The sequence below is a fragment of the Bufo bufo genome, chromosome 5 (genome assembly GCF_905171765.1).
Source record: "Bufo bufo chromosome 5, aBufBuf1.1, whole genome shotgun sequence".
Classification (NCBI taxonomy): domain Eukaryota; kingdom Metazoa; phylum Chordata; class Amphibia; order Anura; family Bufonidae; genus Bufo; species Bufo bufo.
The window spans coordinates 530,791,153-530,807,004 of record NC_053393.1 but is presented as its reverse complement, the minus strand read 5'-3'; the positions used below and the strand labels follow the sequence as shown (position 1 = coordinate 530,807,004).

Genomic DNA, 15,852 nt, shown 5'->3' with positions numbered 1-15,852 from the left:
ACATTTGGGCCCCTAGAATGCCAGGGCAGTATAACTACCCCACAAGTGACCCCATTTTGGAAAGAAGACACCCCAAGGTATTCCGTGAGGGGCATGGCGAGTTCCTAGAATTTTTATTTTTTGTCACAAGTTAGCGGAAAATAATGTTTTTTTTTTTGTTTTTTTTTTTCTTACAAAGTCTCATATTCCACTAACTTGTGACAAAAAATAAAAACTTCTATGAACTCACTATGCCCATCAGCGAATACCTTGGGGTGTCTTCTTTCCAAAATGGGGTCACTTGTGGGGTAGTTATACTGCCCTGGGATTCTAGAGGCCCTAATGTGTGGTAAGTAGTTTGAAATCAAAATCTGTAAAAAATGGCCGGTGAAATCCGAAAGGTGCTCTTTGGAATGTGGGCCCCTTTGCCCACCTAGGCTGCAAAAAAGTGTCACACATGTGGTATCCCCGTACTCAGGAGAAGTTGGGCAATGTGTTTTGGGGTGTCATTTTACATATACCCATGCTGGGTGAGATAAATATCTCGGTCAAATGCCAACTTTGTATAAAAAAAATGGGAAAAGTTGTCTTTTGCCAAAATATTTCTCTCACCCAGCATGGGTATATGTAAAAAGACACATTGCCCAACTTCTCCTGAGTACGGGGATACCAGATGTGTGACACTTTTTTGCAGCCTAGGTGGGCAAAGGGGCCCACATTCCAAAGAGCACCTTTCGGATTTCACCGGCCATTTTTTACAGATTTTGATTTCAAACCACTTCTCACGCATTCGGCCCCTAAAATGCCAGGGCAGTATAACTACCCCACAAGTGACCCCATTTTGGAAAGAAGACACCCCAAGGTATTTCGTGATGGGCATAGTGAGTTCATGGAAGTTTTTATTTTTTGTCACAAGTTAGTGGAATATGAGACTTTGTAAGGAAAAAAAAAAAATCATCATTTTCTGCTAACGTGACAAAAAATATAAAATTCTAGGAACTCGCCATGCCCCTCACGGAATACCTTGGGGTGTCTTCTTTCCAAAATGGGGTCACTTGTGGGGTAGTTATACTGCGCTGGCATTCTAGGGGCCCTAATGTGTGGTAAGTAGGTAAATGACCTGTGAAATCCGAAAGGTGCTCTTTGGAATGTGGGGTGTCTTTTTACATATACTCATGCTGGGTGAGAGAAATATCTCGGCAAAAGACAACTTTTCCCATTTTTTATACAAAGTTGGCATTTGACCAAGATATTTATCTCACCCAGCATGGGTATATGTAAAATGACACCCCAAAACACATTGCCCAACTTCTCCTGAGTACGGCGATACCAGATGTGTGACACTTTTTTGCAGCCTAGATGCGCAAAGGGGCCCACATTCCATTTATGAGGGCATTTTTAGACATTTGGATCCCAGACTTCTTCTCATGCTTTAGGGCCCCTAGAATGCCAGGGCAGTATAAATACCCCACATGTGACCCCATTTTGGAAAGAAGACACCCCAAGGTATTCAATGAGGGGCATGGCGAGTTCATAAAAAAAAAAAATTTTTGGCACAAGTTAGCGGAAATTGATATTTTTTTTATTTTTTCTCACAAAGTCTCCCTTTCCGCTAACTTGGGACAAAAATTTCAATCTTTCATGGACTCAATATGCCCCTCACGGAATGCCTTGGGGTGTCTTCTTTCCGAAATGGGGTCACATGTGGGGTATTTATACTGCCTTGGCATTCTAGGGGCCCTAAAGCGTGAGAAGAAGTCTGGAATATAAATGTCTAAAAATTTTTACGCATTTGGATTCCGTGAGGGATATGGTGAGTTCATGTGAGATTTTATTTTTTGACACAAGTTAGTGGAATATGAGACTTTGTAAGAAAAAAAAATAATAATTTCCGCTAACTTGGGCCAAAAAAATGTCTGAATGGAGCCTTACAGGGGGGTGATCAATGACAGGGGGGTGATCAATGACAGGGGGGTGATCAATGACAGGGGGGTGATCAGGGAGTCTATATGGGGTGATCACCCCCCTGTAAGGCTCCATTCAGATGTCCGTATGTGTTTTGCGGATCCGATCCATGTATCAGTGGATCCGTAAAAATCATACGGACATCTGAATGCAGCCTTACAGGGGGGTGATCAATGACAGGGGGGTGATCAATGACAGGGGGGTGAAAAATGACAGGGGGGTGATCAGGGAGTCTATATGGGGTGATCACCCCCCTGTCATTGATCACCCCCCTATAAGGCTCCATTCAGATGTCCGTATGTGTTTTGCGGATCCGATCCATGTATCAGTGGATCCGTAAAAATCATACGGACATCTGAATGCAGCCTTACAGGGGGGTGATCAATGACAGGGGGGTGATCAATGACAGGGGGGTGATCAATGACAGGGGGGTGATCAGGGAGTCTATATGGGGTGATCACCCCCCTGTAAGGCTCCATTCAAACGTCTGTATGTGTTTTGCGGATCCGATCCATGTATCCGTGGATCCGTAAAAAACATACGGATGTCTGAATGGAGCCTTACAGGGGAGTGATCAATGACAGGGGGGTGATCAATGACAGGGGGGTGATCAGGGAGTCTATATGGGGTGATCACCCCCGTCATTGATCACCCCACTGTAAGGCTCCATTCAGACGTCCGTACGTGTTTTGCGGATCCGATCCATCTATCAGTGGATCCGTAAAAATCATACAGACCTCTGAATGCAGCCTGACAGGGGGGTGATCAATGACAGGGGGTGATCAATGACAGGGGGGTGATCAGGGAGTCTATATGGGGTGATCAGGGATGATCAGGGGTGATCAGTGGTTGATAAGGGGTTAATAAGTGACAGGGGGGGTGTGGTGTAGTGTAGTGGTGTTTGGTGCTACTTTACTGAGCTGCCTGTGTCCTCTGGTGGTCGATCCAAACAAAAGGGACCACCAGAGGACCAGGTAGCAGGTATATTAGACGCTGTTATCAAAACAGCGTCTAATATACCTGTTAGGGGTTAAAAAAATCACATCTCCAGCCTGCCAGCGAACGATCGCCGCTGGCAGGCTGGAGATCCACTCGCTTACCTTCCGTTCCTGTGAGCGCGCGCGCCTGTGTGCGCGCGTTCACAGGAAATCTCGGCTATCGCGAGAGGACGCGTATATGCGTCCACCCAGAAGAGCAGGGCCGCCGCCAGGACGCAATCCTGCGTACGGCGGTCCTGAGGAGGTTAAAGCACATATTGTTTGTTTTATTTCAAATCCATTGTGGTGGTGTATAGAGCCAAAAATGTTAGAATTGTGTCGATGTCCCAATATTTATGGACCTGACTGTAGATTCTCCAGGGTATGCAGCCAGGCTGCTGTTACAGGGGGGAGGTCCAGACTACGTAGCCAATCTGGCTGTGTAGTCAGGAGCGCTTGCTATGAAGTTACTGTGGTAAAACAAACTGCATGGGTTCCCTGTCACCGGACGTACTAATGTTATATCTGACGCCAGCTTTGAGATGCGCTCACTGGGTGGTTTGCAGTACAATACCAGGCGAGTATTGTGTGCACGGTCTATTAATTACAGTAGGACCAATGCGCAATACCAAATGTGAGTTCATTTACAGGGGAGGCGGCAGGTATGTGATGCCAGCAGATACCTGAAAGCAATATTTGTCTTCTTGTAGGTTCATCTATGTCGCTGATCTGACTGGTCACACAGTGAACGTGTTAGAGAAACATGACAACTGGTCTCTGTCTCCAGTAAAGGTAATATGGAGTATAAGTGCATGAAGGTCTTATTTCTAATTCCACCATCTGCAGATGTTCTGGAGATGCCAACCTCAAAGCTGACCACTTGTATCTATGTAGGCACCAAACCAGTCATGTCACCATGAACCCATCTTCTCCCTTCTAAGACCATCCATACACATTAGATAGCAGTCGGCCAAACACTCGGCTGAAATCTTTCTCTCTTGACCCTCCCCAAGAAGGGAGTAAATTGCTGTCAGACACCTTTGTTCTTGAATTATCTCCCCAAGTTCAGAAGGACCGGGCAGATGAAACCCAACCTGCCTAATCCTTATCTTCTCCAACATTGGTGGAAACTAAAGTCAGGAGGCCTCCACACACATAAGTTGTCCTATCCTGTTGAAATTGTTGGGTTTGGCGAATATGTGTCTAATGTGTCTGGTCAACTTTAAGGTTCAAGTTATATCGGAACCCTAAGACATAGTGCCAACAGGCCCCATCACCAACCCCAGGAAAGAACGACACTAATCAAGAACTTACACACCTACACAGGGCGGTCTCCTGTCCATTCTCTCTCCAAATACCATGTGGTCGGGCTGAGGTGTTGTCTTATCTTGTATTCTATGTGGCAATATTTGAATAAAGCTTTCTCAAACCTAATAGAAACATTGTACTGGGTCTTCCAGTTGGAGTTAGAGTCTCCAAGAATAATGTCTTGGGAAGAGGTTGGGGCTGCATCCAAAATTGCAAAATGGCCTTTAAGACCATGGCCGCCACATAATGTAGAGTTCTTCTCCCCCTAGTGCAACTGTATTCTGATGGGTCCACCCAACCAAAGATTCCCCACTCACATGCTCAAAGACACGTGCCAACACTGGAAACATAGATACGTAATTTAGAACTGCATCACTGCTCTACTGACTATAGGAAACTCACAAGATCTTTGTGCACATTTTGATCAAAAATGTGTGGGACCCATTTACCAGCCTCCAGGTGGCTTCCAACAGTTGGGACCTACACTAACAGACTTGCCTTTCCTGAGCCTAAGGCCTCCTGCACACGACCGTAGGTGTCCTGTTGCCGTATATATATATATGCGGTCCGCAATACACGGGTGCCGTTTCGTGGGCATTCCGCATCACGGATGCCGACCCATTCACTTCAATGGGTCCACAAATCCAGAGATGCGGAATGGTGCGGAACGGAAGCACAGAACAGAACCCTACGGAAGCACTACAGAGTGCTTCCATGGGGTTTCGTCCCGTAATTCCGTTCCGCAAAAAGATAGAACATGTCCTATCTTTTTGCGGAACGGGAGGATCGCGGACCCATTAAAGGAAGTGGGTCCGCGAGCCGCTGCGGCTGCCCCACGGTTGGTGTTCGTGCAATTCGGCCCGCAATTTGCCTAAGGCCTGCTGCACACAAACGTTTTTTTTCGTTTGCATTCCGTATACGGAACCATTCATATTAATGGATCCGCAAAAAAAAACGGAAGGTATTCCATATGCCTCCCGTTTCCGTATTTCCGTTCAAAGATAGAACATGTCCTATTATTGTCCGCATTACGGACAAGGATAGTACTGTTCTATTAAGGGACAGATGTTCCGTTCCGCAAAAAAACGGAATGCACATGGATGTCATCCATATTTTTTGCGGATCCGTTTTTTTGCGGACCACAAAATACTGAAAAAGCCATACGGTCTTGTGAGGGAGGCCCAAGCCTACAAAATTTCAGGGCAATGTAGGATCCAGCTGTAGTGTACTCTGATTAGAAGCCCTGGGCAGCTGGGCCAGAGTGGACGGTCCAAATGGAGGCAGCCAATCTCCAAAATGTACAATGCAAAAAACAAAATTAGACCAGCACCTCCAAACTATATGATGTAAAGTACAGGTGCATGCTACTATGGCTGCAATGCAGAAGCAAACAAACACTGTATGCAGCAGCACACTGCTCCATGCACAAAGACACTGCAAGCACTGGAAACATGGATAAATCTGAATTGCATCACTGCAATATTTACTATATAAAAATTAGAAGCTCTTTGTGCACATGCAGCCAGCCAGTAGCGCAGGGGCAACACGTGAGGTGCACGGTGGACCGATGAGGGGCCAAATAATAACACACAGTTCATCAGTTTACTCACGGTTAGCAGAAAGCCTCCCTGGGCTGGCAGCACGAAATCCTCCGGGGCACGCTCTGTGGTACGGAAGCATCAGCCAAGATGGCGGTTGAGGTGCCCTTGATGTTAGGGGTGCTTAGGGTGCTTGTTGCGGCTGAGTCCCTTGATGGTTTTTGTTGTGACGCCAGTACCGTTAATGGTGGTACAACCGTAGGTAGTAATAATGAGGTAGACAGTGGTAAGATGCAACTCACAACTTTTACTGATGTTGACTTTGGCTGCAGCAGTACAGAATACAGTCTCTAGATGGTATTAGAGTTAATCTGCAAATCCACTGTTTCTAGGCTTTCTCAGGCCCTGATTCAGGCTGTGGTTATGGAGTCCCTTATTCCTGTTAATGTGCTCAGTCCTATACCTTGTCCTTTCCCTCCAAGCTGAATATTGGGACAGGTAGCTAATCTGTTTCCCAGAATTATGGTGTGGCTGCCAGAAGCTATAAGTCCTCCACCATGCGCAAAGGTGTCTGTGGCCCTAAATAATGGCTTTTATCACCGATGAATCTTTCTGATGTTTGTTTCTATTCCAAGGAGGCAAACTCTCTCCTACTGGTCAGGGATGCAAGTATATAGTCCGGCCACAGAAGGAAAACGCTCTTCTGCGCCTCACACCTTGGTACTACCACATGGCCAAGTTGGCTCCACTCACTAATCTGTGGTGCGGAGTCTTCACTCTGCATTCTCATCTCTGTTTAAATTTGAATCCCCTCCTAATCTGTCTCACTAGGCCTGACCTAGGTATACAGTACAGACCAAAAGTTTGGACACACTTTCTCATTCAAAGAGTTTTCTTTATTTTCATGACTATGAAAATTGTAGATTCACACTGAAGGCATCAAAACTATGAATTAACACATGTGGAATTCTATACATAACAAACAAGTGTGAAACAACTGAAAATATGTCATATTCTAGGTTCTTTAAAGTAGCCACCTTTTGCTTTGATTACTGCTTTGCACACTCTTGGCATTCTCTTGATGAGCTTCAAGAGGTAGTCCCCTGAAATGGTTTTCACTTCACAGGTGTGCCCTGTCAGGTTTAATAAGTGGGATTTCTTGCCTTATAAATGGGGTTGGGACCATCAGTTGCGTTGAGGAGAAGTCAGGTGGATACACAGCTGATAGTCCTACTGAATAGACTGTTAGAATTTGTATTATGGCAAGAAAAAAGCAGCTAAGTAAAGAAAAACGAGTGGCCATCATTACTTTAAGAAATTAAGGTTAGTCAGTCAGCCGAAAAATTGGGAAAACTTTTAAAGTAAGGGCTATTTGACCATGAAGGAGAGTGATGGGGTGCTGCGCCAGATGACCTGGGATCCACAGTCACCGGACCTGAACCCAATCGAGATGGTTTGGGGTGAGCTGGACCGCAGAGTGAAGGCAAAAGGGCCAACAAGTGCTAAGCATCTCTGGGAACTCCTTCAAGACTGTTGGAAGACCATTTCAGGGGACTACCTCTTGAAGCTCATCAAGAGAATGCCAAGAGTGTGCAAAGCAGTAATCAAAGCAAAAGGTGGCTACTTTGAAGAACCTAGAATATGACATATTTTCAGTTGTTTCACACTTGTTTGTTATGTATATAATTCCACATGTGTTAATTCATAGTTTTGATGCCTTCATAGTCATGAAAATAAAGAAAACTCTTTGAATGAGAAGGTGTGTCCAAACATTTGGTCTGTACTGTATATAGAACCTAAGTGTTATCCCCATCTAGTGGTGGGATGTATAAATTACACCTAATCGGCCTGGTAACAGGGATTTTGCAGATAAGTTAGTACAAAGTCACATAACATAGCATAATACAATTTTTAGGGTAAAAATTGCTTTTAAGCAGAGCCCACACACATGTAGTTGGACGCTGCACACACAGTGTTTGTACAGTGTTTGCTTTTGTGTTGCAGCCGTGGTAGCCTTATATGATTATATACAGTAACTACAGCAGTGATGCTTTTCAGTTGTATCCTTGTTTCCAGTGTTTGCAGTATCTTCTCGCACAGAGCGGTGTGCTGCTGCATACAGTGTGTGTTTGCTTCTGCTTTGCAGCCGGGGTAGTGTGCACCTGTACTTTATTACATATTGCTTGAAGGTGCTGGTCTAACTTAGTATTTTGCATCAACCAAAGATTCCTCAATGGCAATGGAGAGGTAGTAATGATTTAGGGTAATGGTCTTCTCTGGACCATCAAAAAGCCTCCATGAGGAGATATATTGGATCTGTGTAGAATATGGAGGGGGGGGGGGAGCAAAATCTGGAGTTTGGAACAGCGTGGGTTCGTCCAATGAGGAGATGGATTTTACGATCCGATTATCTAAGGAAGGGGCGTTTCTAGGGTCTATGCAGATCTATAACTCCCTCCTATAGAGCCCCCAGTAGTAACAAGAATGCCTATAATGTCCCCTGGATTTATAATACCCCTACAGTATTTATATTCCTCCCTCCACCATACAATCCCATGTAAATAACATCACATCATCTCTCTAGCCCCCTCCAATATACAGTCCCATGTAAATACCATCCCTCTCCATCTACAGTCCCCTCCAAAATACAGTCACATGTAAACAACAACATCTCCTCCCCAGCCGCCTTCAACATACAGTCCCATGTAAATTATATCACCCCCTCCCTAGCTGCCTCCAACATGCAATCCCATGTAAACATCACCCCTCAACATTCAGTCCCATGTAAATAACATCACTCCCTCCCACAGTCCCCTCCAACATACAGTCCCATGTAAATAACATCACTCCCTCCCACAGTCCCCTCCAACATACAGTCCCATGTAAATAACATCCCTCCCTTTAGCCCTAACATACAGTCCCAGTTAAATAACTCCCAGCATTGCTCTGCCTCTCCCTTCGCTTACCTCTCCTCATGTAGCAGACCTCACCACATCTTCTTCCCCCAGGTCTTCTCCTCTTCACTGCCATCCATTCCTGCACTGGTCACATGATGGTGACATCATCGCAGGTCCTTCTCAACCACTGCCTGTTACTGGTCACATGACCTGTGATGTCACCACAGGTCCTTCAGCTCTTGCAATGCATTAGATTCAATTGTATTGCCGTCCTGAGGACTTACAGTTGTATCTATCTGGCAGGCATGGCATTCGGGGCCTGGGACAAAACATCAGGGGCCCAGGCCCCGAATGTTTTAACCTAGCAACGACCCTGATCTAAGGCTACATTCACAAAACAGTTCCAAAAAACGGCCCTTAAAAACAGACTTGCTGTGAGTTTTTCATGGCCATTCTGCATCAGTGTTTTCTGTCCGTTTGTCCGTTTTTAATGGCAGTTTTGCATCTGTTGTCCATGAAAAAGGGATGAATTTAATTGGTTTATTATTATTTTTATTTTTTTTAGTATCCCAACCCCTACAGTGCCCCCAGTATCTATAATGTCCCTATAATGCCCCCAGTGTCTATAATGCCCCCGTAGTAGCCTCAGTATATATAAGGTCCCCCACAGTTCCACCTTGTATATAAATTCCCCCCATAGTGTTCCTCTAATATGGTGTAAACCCATATTACGTAGGAAAGGACTAATCCATGGTGTATTGTCCGTGTGATCTCTATACCAGGTGGTGCAGTTAGAGACCCTCCCGGACAACCTCTTCGTGGATCCAGTTACAGGAGATGTCTGGACAGGAGGTCACCCAAATGCCTATAAAGTGTTCTTCTACAACAAAGATGATCCTCCTGGGACAGAGGTCAGTGCAGAAAGTGTGATATTGTAAAGAGCCTAATTATTCCATACATCTAAATATTAAGAATCTATAATTCTGCCATTATCAGACAATGCTCCGAATCCTCCTCAGTCACCCATCTAGTGTAAAACAGTAAACGGAAGAAACTGAGGAGGGGGATGCAGCTGCAGGTTGTGAGAGGGGAGACATCTGATCAGAGCGCAGATCTTACATCACACTGAAAATCTGCAGGTTATGGCCGCCTACGTCTAATACCCCTCCACAGCAGCCTATGGAGGGATTGTAATATTAACTTGCCCGTTTAAAAGGGTCTTCCAGAAGCTGATGACAAGGTCTTCCTCAGCAGGGGCTCCCAGCAGTCAGCTGCAATCTGTAGGGGAAAGTGGTAGTTAAGTGTTTAATTTTCCTGCATGTCCACCACAAGGATAATGAAGCATTACTCAGTGTCCAATCAAATTGATGGCCAGGGCAGGTCCTCCAGGGCGAGAGGCAGTCTTTGTAGGGTTTCCAAGGGTTTGCAGGCAGCATAAGTCATCTTCTACTGCCTGAACAAAGCTCATCGCTGAAGAACTCGGTTTTGTCAAATAGCACTTAATTTGGGTAATTGGTACGAATATGTGAAGATTTTGGCCACTTTTGCTTGGGAACTGGGAACTATCTTTCATCGCCTCCTCTTTGACGAGAGAACCTACAGTCTATAGGACGTTACTGAGATATGTTTTCAATCAGTGGTTTCCAAGCCGTTGTTCTCCAAGGTTTCCAAGCCCCTTGGGAGTAGTAGTTTCCAAACAGCTGAAGACCGCTGGTTTAAACCATAAATAAGGTGGCCCCTTTGATACAGAGGGTATCGCTGCTCTCCTATTTTACTATGTTTTGCATTTTTTAACCATTTTTCATCTTCTGCAGGTTGTCCGCATACAGAACATTCACTCGGACAACCCCATAGTGACCACCGTTTATGCCAACAAGGGCTCTGTCTTACAAGGCTCGTCCATCGCCGTCTTGTATGGCAAGAAACTTCTCGTCGGCACAGTATTTCACAAAGTTTTGTACTGCCCGTTTCAATAAACAACTTGAGCTACGGAGGCTGAAGAACTAGATTTTTTCAAATAGCACTTAATTTGGGTAATTAGTACGAATATGTCAAGTTTTTGGCCACTTTTGCTTCCCTGATGCATTGGTAACTGGGAATCATCTTTTCCCTGTGATTATTACTACCTGCTACCAGGAACACTCATTGTACGCAGTGGTCTACAGACACCCATCAGTTACTAAATGTTATTAGGTAATAGTGTGGTTGTACAGGATTTTAATAAAAAGTAGCAGTTTATTCCAAAAACAGCGCCACATCTGTCCAGGAGTTGTGTCTGGTATTGCAGCTCTGCTTCATTGATATGAATGGAGCTTAGCTGCAATACCACAAACAACCTGTGGACAACAGTGGCGCTGTTTTTAGAAGAATATAGTTCTGTTTTTCTATTCCTCCTAATGAACTCAGTTTTTTTAAATCAAATTGTCATCCTCTAACACAAGGCATCATCGTTTACTCCCCAGCCTTCCCCTTAAAAGGGTGATATCATGATAATACATGGCTTAAAATCGTGTAGACACATGCAGTGCTTTTACTTTGTAATATAATGGCTGTCAAAATTTGGAGAACTCAGAGAAATGCATATATTGGGCATTACATTTTTCTACCACTAGCTGGTGCTATAGAGCATTGTACAACATGTGCCTGAATGTATGTAGATCATGCTTTATGCTGCCTATAAATAAGTTCTTAGTAATAGCACACCATGTGGTCAGATAGGGTACTGCAAGCAAAAATTATATAGTTGTCACAGTGTTAAACAGGATAGAATCCCAATGGGTTAAATGACAATTGTATGCATCACGATGTGTCTATAGGTTTTAGGTCCATGGATGAATCTAGTCTCATTTCAGTCTATGTGTTTGTAGATTTTCACATCATTGTGGCCTCACTGGTGGTTAATGGGGCAGATTTATGAATCCTGTTGTCGGGCCATGTAAATTTCAATTATATCTGATGTTCTAATGTCTCGTTATGAATGTTGTGGACGTCCCCTTAAAATTTCCATCCACGACAGTAGCTCACTGGGGCACTGTCATCACCATGACCGATCATTCTGCCCCAGTATTGGTTCATGCTTTTTTTTATTGATCACTTTAAGCAGGTTTATATAAATCATGGATGATGTTTATTTTGGATTTTTCTATCTTGTATTTTTTATCTAAAAATGTGATTTAAAATTTCTTGAATGAAACCAAAATAAATCATATTGTGAACAAATGTGCTGTGAAATAAAATGTGATTGTGACTTTTCTATTTCTTCATTCAGTTAAATTTATCTATTTAGCTCAGGGGTTGTGTCCTTTTTCCTGAAGCTCTCTCCCTATCACAGCTCAGGGGTTGTGTCCTTTCCGCTAAGCTCTCCCCCTATCACAGTTAAGGGGGCAATTCTGTTACAGCTCTCTGTATCACATCTTAGGGGGCATGTCCTTTCTGTTGAAGCTCTCTCCATATCACAGATCAGGGTGTGTGTCCTTTCTGCTGCAGCTCTCTCCCCATCACAGCTCAGTAGGAGTGTCCTTTCTGCAGCAGCTCTCTCCCTATCACAACTTAGGAGGGGCGACCCTTCTCCTATAGCTCCCTCCCTATAACAGCTCAGAAGGTGTGTCTTTTCTGCTGCAGCTCTCTCCCTATTACAGCTCAGGGACTGTGTCCTTTCTGCTGCAGCTCTCTCCCTATCCCAGCTCAGGGGTTGTGTCCTTTCTGCTGCAGTTCTCTCCCTATCACAGCTCAGGGATTGTGTCCTTTCTGCTGTAGCTCTCTCTCTATCACAGCTCAGGGGTTGTGTCCTATTTCCTGCAGCTCTCTCCCTATCACAGCTAAGGGGTTGTGTCCTTTCTGCTGTAGCTCTCTCTCTATCACAGCTCAGAGGTTGTGTCCTATTTCCTGCAGCTCTCTCCCTATCACAGCTCAGGGGTTGTGTCCTTTCTGCTGTAGCTCTCTATCACAGCTCAGGGGTTGTGTCCTTTTTCCTGCAGCTCTCTCCCTATCACAGCTCTGGGGTTGTGTCCTATTTCCTGCAGCTCTCTCCCTATCACAGCTCAGGGGTTGTGTCCTTTTTCCTGCAGCTCTCTCCCTATCACAGCTCGGGGGTTGTGCCCTTTTTCCTGCAGCTCTCTCCCTATCACAGCTCAGGGGTTGTGTCCTTTTCCCTGCAACTCTCTCCCTATCACAGCTCAGGGGTTGTGTCCTTTCTGCTGCAGCTCTCTCCCTATCACAGCTCAGGGGTTGTGTCCATTTAACTGCAAATCTCTCTTTGTAACAGTCACAGCTTGAAACAGTATATAGGGCTGGTGGCAGTAGAAGGATGGAATTGAGCATGTGCGACCACCTGAGAAGATGGACATACACATTACTATGCAAAGTGAACACCAGGGTGCGCTTATAATGAAATAAAAGGAATATCTCACAACTGGAGCATTTTGTAACCAAAATTATAATTGAATTATAGTAAAATAATATTTTATACCCATTTAAATTAATTCCTGAATACCCCTTTAAGGAAGGCATAGCTGGAATACGAGAAGATCCTCTCACATGAGATACTGAAAACCGAGAAGAGCTTTGTCTGACTAATCTCTGCTATTATTGCAGCGACCGGGCTGCAGGGGCAACACGTCAGCTACTGGGGGCCGATGGGGGTAGTGGTAGTTTTACTCACGGTTAGTAACGCTCCCTGGGCCGACGTGAAGGGAAGGACAGCCCCAGTTCCTTCGGGGCACACTCTGTTGTCCAGGGATTCCCATCAGATGGTTCAGGCCCGCCCCCTAGGTTCACTTGCATTAGGGGGGCAGCACCGCCATTTCCCGCGGTACAAGCACCGAGAGGCATAATGTAAAGTCTATGGTGTCGCAGTAATAATTATCTTCCCGCTCTTTTAAAGGGGCGGCAACTCAGTTTTCCCGCTCTTGAGGGAGTGTCACTAACTATTTCCCGCCGGTAGCGGGGCGTTTTCACAGTGATGGCGCAATAAAAATAACAAGAAGGTCCTCAGGCGGCCATTTTGGTGCAAATTGAGAGTCCATTCAATGACAGCAAGCAGTTTTAGTGACACAAAAATCTTTGATTTTCAAACTTTTGACAATGTGGTTTTGTAGTAGGGGACTTGTACAGTATCCCCATGCAATTTCAAGCCAAACAATCACTTTTTCAGGGCAATACGGATGGACGTTTGTATTCTCTTCTGTCTGTAATGAGTTAAAGCACATTCAAAGTCTCTCATAAGACACATATAATTTGAGGTCCTATTTACACTAGGCGCAGAGAATTTTCATCCTGTTCGTGACGCCAATTTTTGATGCAACAACCGGGCCGCAGGGGCAACACGTGAGCTACGGTGGACCGATGGGGGTAGTAGTAGTTTTACTCACGGTTAGCAGCGCTCCCTGGGCCAGTGTGCAGTGAAGGAAAGGACAGCACCAGTTCCTTCGGGGCACACTCTGTTGTCCAGGGATTCCCGCCAGATGGTGGTTGAGGTGCCCTTGGTAGAATGGGTTTTTAGGTGCCTTGGAGGCAGGGTCCCTGGCGTTTGTGACGCCAGCACCGTTAGGTGCAAAGGAAGGTGGTAGAAAGGATGAGGAGTCAATGGCTCAAAGCAATGGAACTTTTAGTCAGTACGGTTCATCTATATATCCAGAGTAATAATCTAAATATTGTCTCAGCTGTAATCCTTGTAACAGGCTTGGCAAATGTAGCTTGCCAAACGGTGGGAGAGATTCCTTCTTATATCTGTCTACACAGCCAGGTACTGGATATAATGACTTCTTCCTTGTAATTAGCAATCCACAGGGCGGTCTCCCTAACAGCAGGCAGAGGGAAGACCAGGGAGGGCGAGTACAGGAAGCACTCGCAGCGCTTCACTCCCCTCTCCCGGCACCTAATGTATACTAGTGAGCGCTTCCATAATTGAAGCGCTCACTAGTATTCACTTTATAAGACGCACAACCATTTCCCCCCACTTTTTTTTTTGGGGGGGGGGGGGAAGTGCGTCTTATAAAGCGAAAAATACGGTACTTCTTGTTCTACCCTACATTAACACACCCTAAGCTATGTATATATATATGTGGTGCCAGCACCACCTAGGGGCGAATAGATGTAATGACACTCTCATCTAAAACAGCCTGTTATAAGGAATTACAGCTATATACAGAAATACATTGATATGACCTCTACAGAAGTTTGAAGTGCCCACGACCATCACTGAGCGGGACACTGCATTATCGCTGCCAAACAAGTTTCAGAACAAGAATTCACATGTGGAGATCATAAGAAACTGAACTCAAGGAACATTCCGCCTTCATCTGTTGTATCACATAAGAGGGGTGTGAATACTTATCAAAAACTAGTAAAAGGTTTCTGGACCTTACATAATAAGGGCTGTATTAATAATTATGTTGTGGAGCTGGGGCTGAAGATAGATTAGATAGATAGATAGATAGAAGGATTAATTAAACATCTCATATATAAAGCGGAGTGTACTGTATATGTCCACTAAAGGAATCCACCCCATCGCATTTACAATGACGAAATTTGGCACACAGGTACATCAGGTGTCCAGGAAGGTTTTAGACCGGGTCTCAGCTCTCTAGCACGTACCGTCCCTGAGATATTCCCAAAAAAATGTATTAGCCAATAGAAGCCTGGTCACATGACCCTTATCAGCCAATAGAAGCTCGCAGGCCCTTAGTCTCCACATACACATAGTTTTACACCAGGTTTCCATAACAACCCAGCCATTTTTCTTCACTGCTGTAGGTCAGCTTTAAAGGGGCAGAGCACTGTGTATATATATATATTTTAAATGACCTCACAGGACATGTCAGCGTTTACTATTTTAGCAAGCTAACTGATGGTCCAACTGGACCTAAATAGATACCTGCACTATCCCCTGAAGACGCTGGGTGTGCAGCGAAACATGTCGGGATGCAGGGTGTATGAGTGTGTATGTTCTTAATTCAGTGGTAGTCAGGGAGCTCCCTAACAGGAGTGAATATAAAGCTACTATAGGCGATAAGAGGAAATAGTTATTAGCAAATACGAATAGTGGTAAAAAACACTAGCTGTGAAGTAACAGCATAATAACGTCCAAAAAGACGGAGCGGCCCGCACCACTGGTAGTTTTAACTTGACTGTGTGTGTATAGTGTCAATAAATGCAAAAATTTTAAAAGCAAATAAATAAAAGTAAAGT

General features: G+C 44.8%; 1 protein-coding gene across 1 annotated transcript in view; it reads left to right on the top strand.

Moving 5' to 3' along the window:
* LOC121000645 (serum paraoxonase/arylesterase 2-like) overlaps positions 1-10,885 on the top strand; it is a 42,569-nt gene extending 31,684 nt beyond the window's left edge. The window contains exons 7-9 of the mRNA XM_040431215.1: positions 3,632-3,713; positions 9,447-9,575; positions 10,479-10,885. Coding sequence (XP_040287149.1) covers positions 3,632-3,713; positions 9,447-9,575; positions 10,479-10,640 — 373 coding nt within the window. The 3' untranslated portion in view covers positions 10,641-10,885. The remainder of the gene's footprint in view (positions 1-3,631; positions 3,714-9,446; positions 9,576-10,478) is intronic.
* The last annotated feature ends 4,967 nt before the right edge of the window (positions 10,886-15,852 follow it).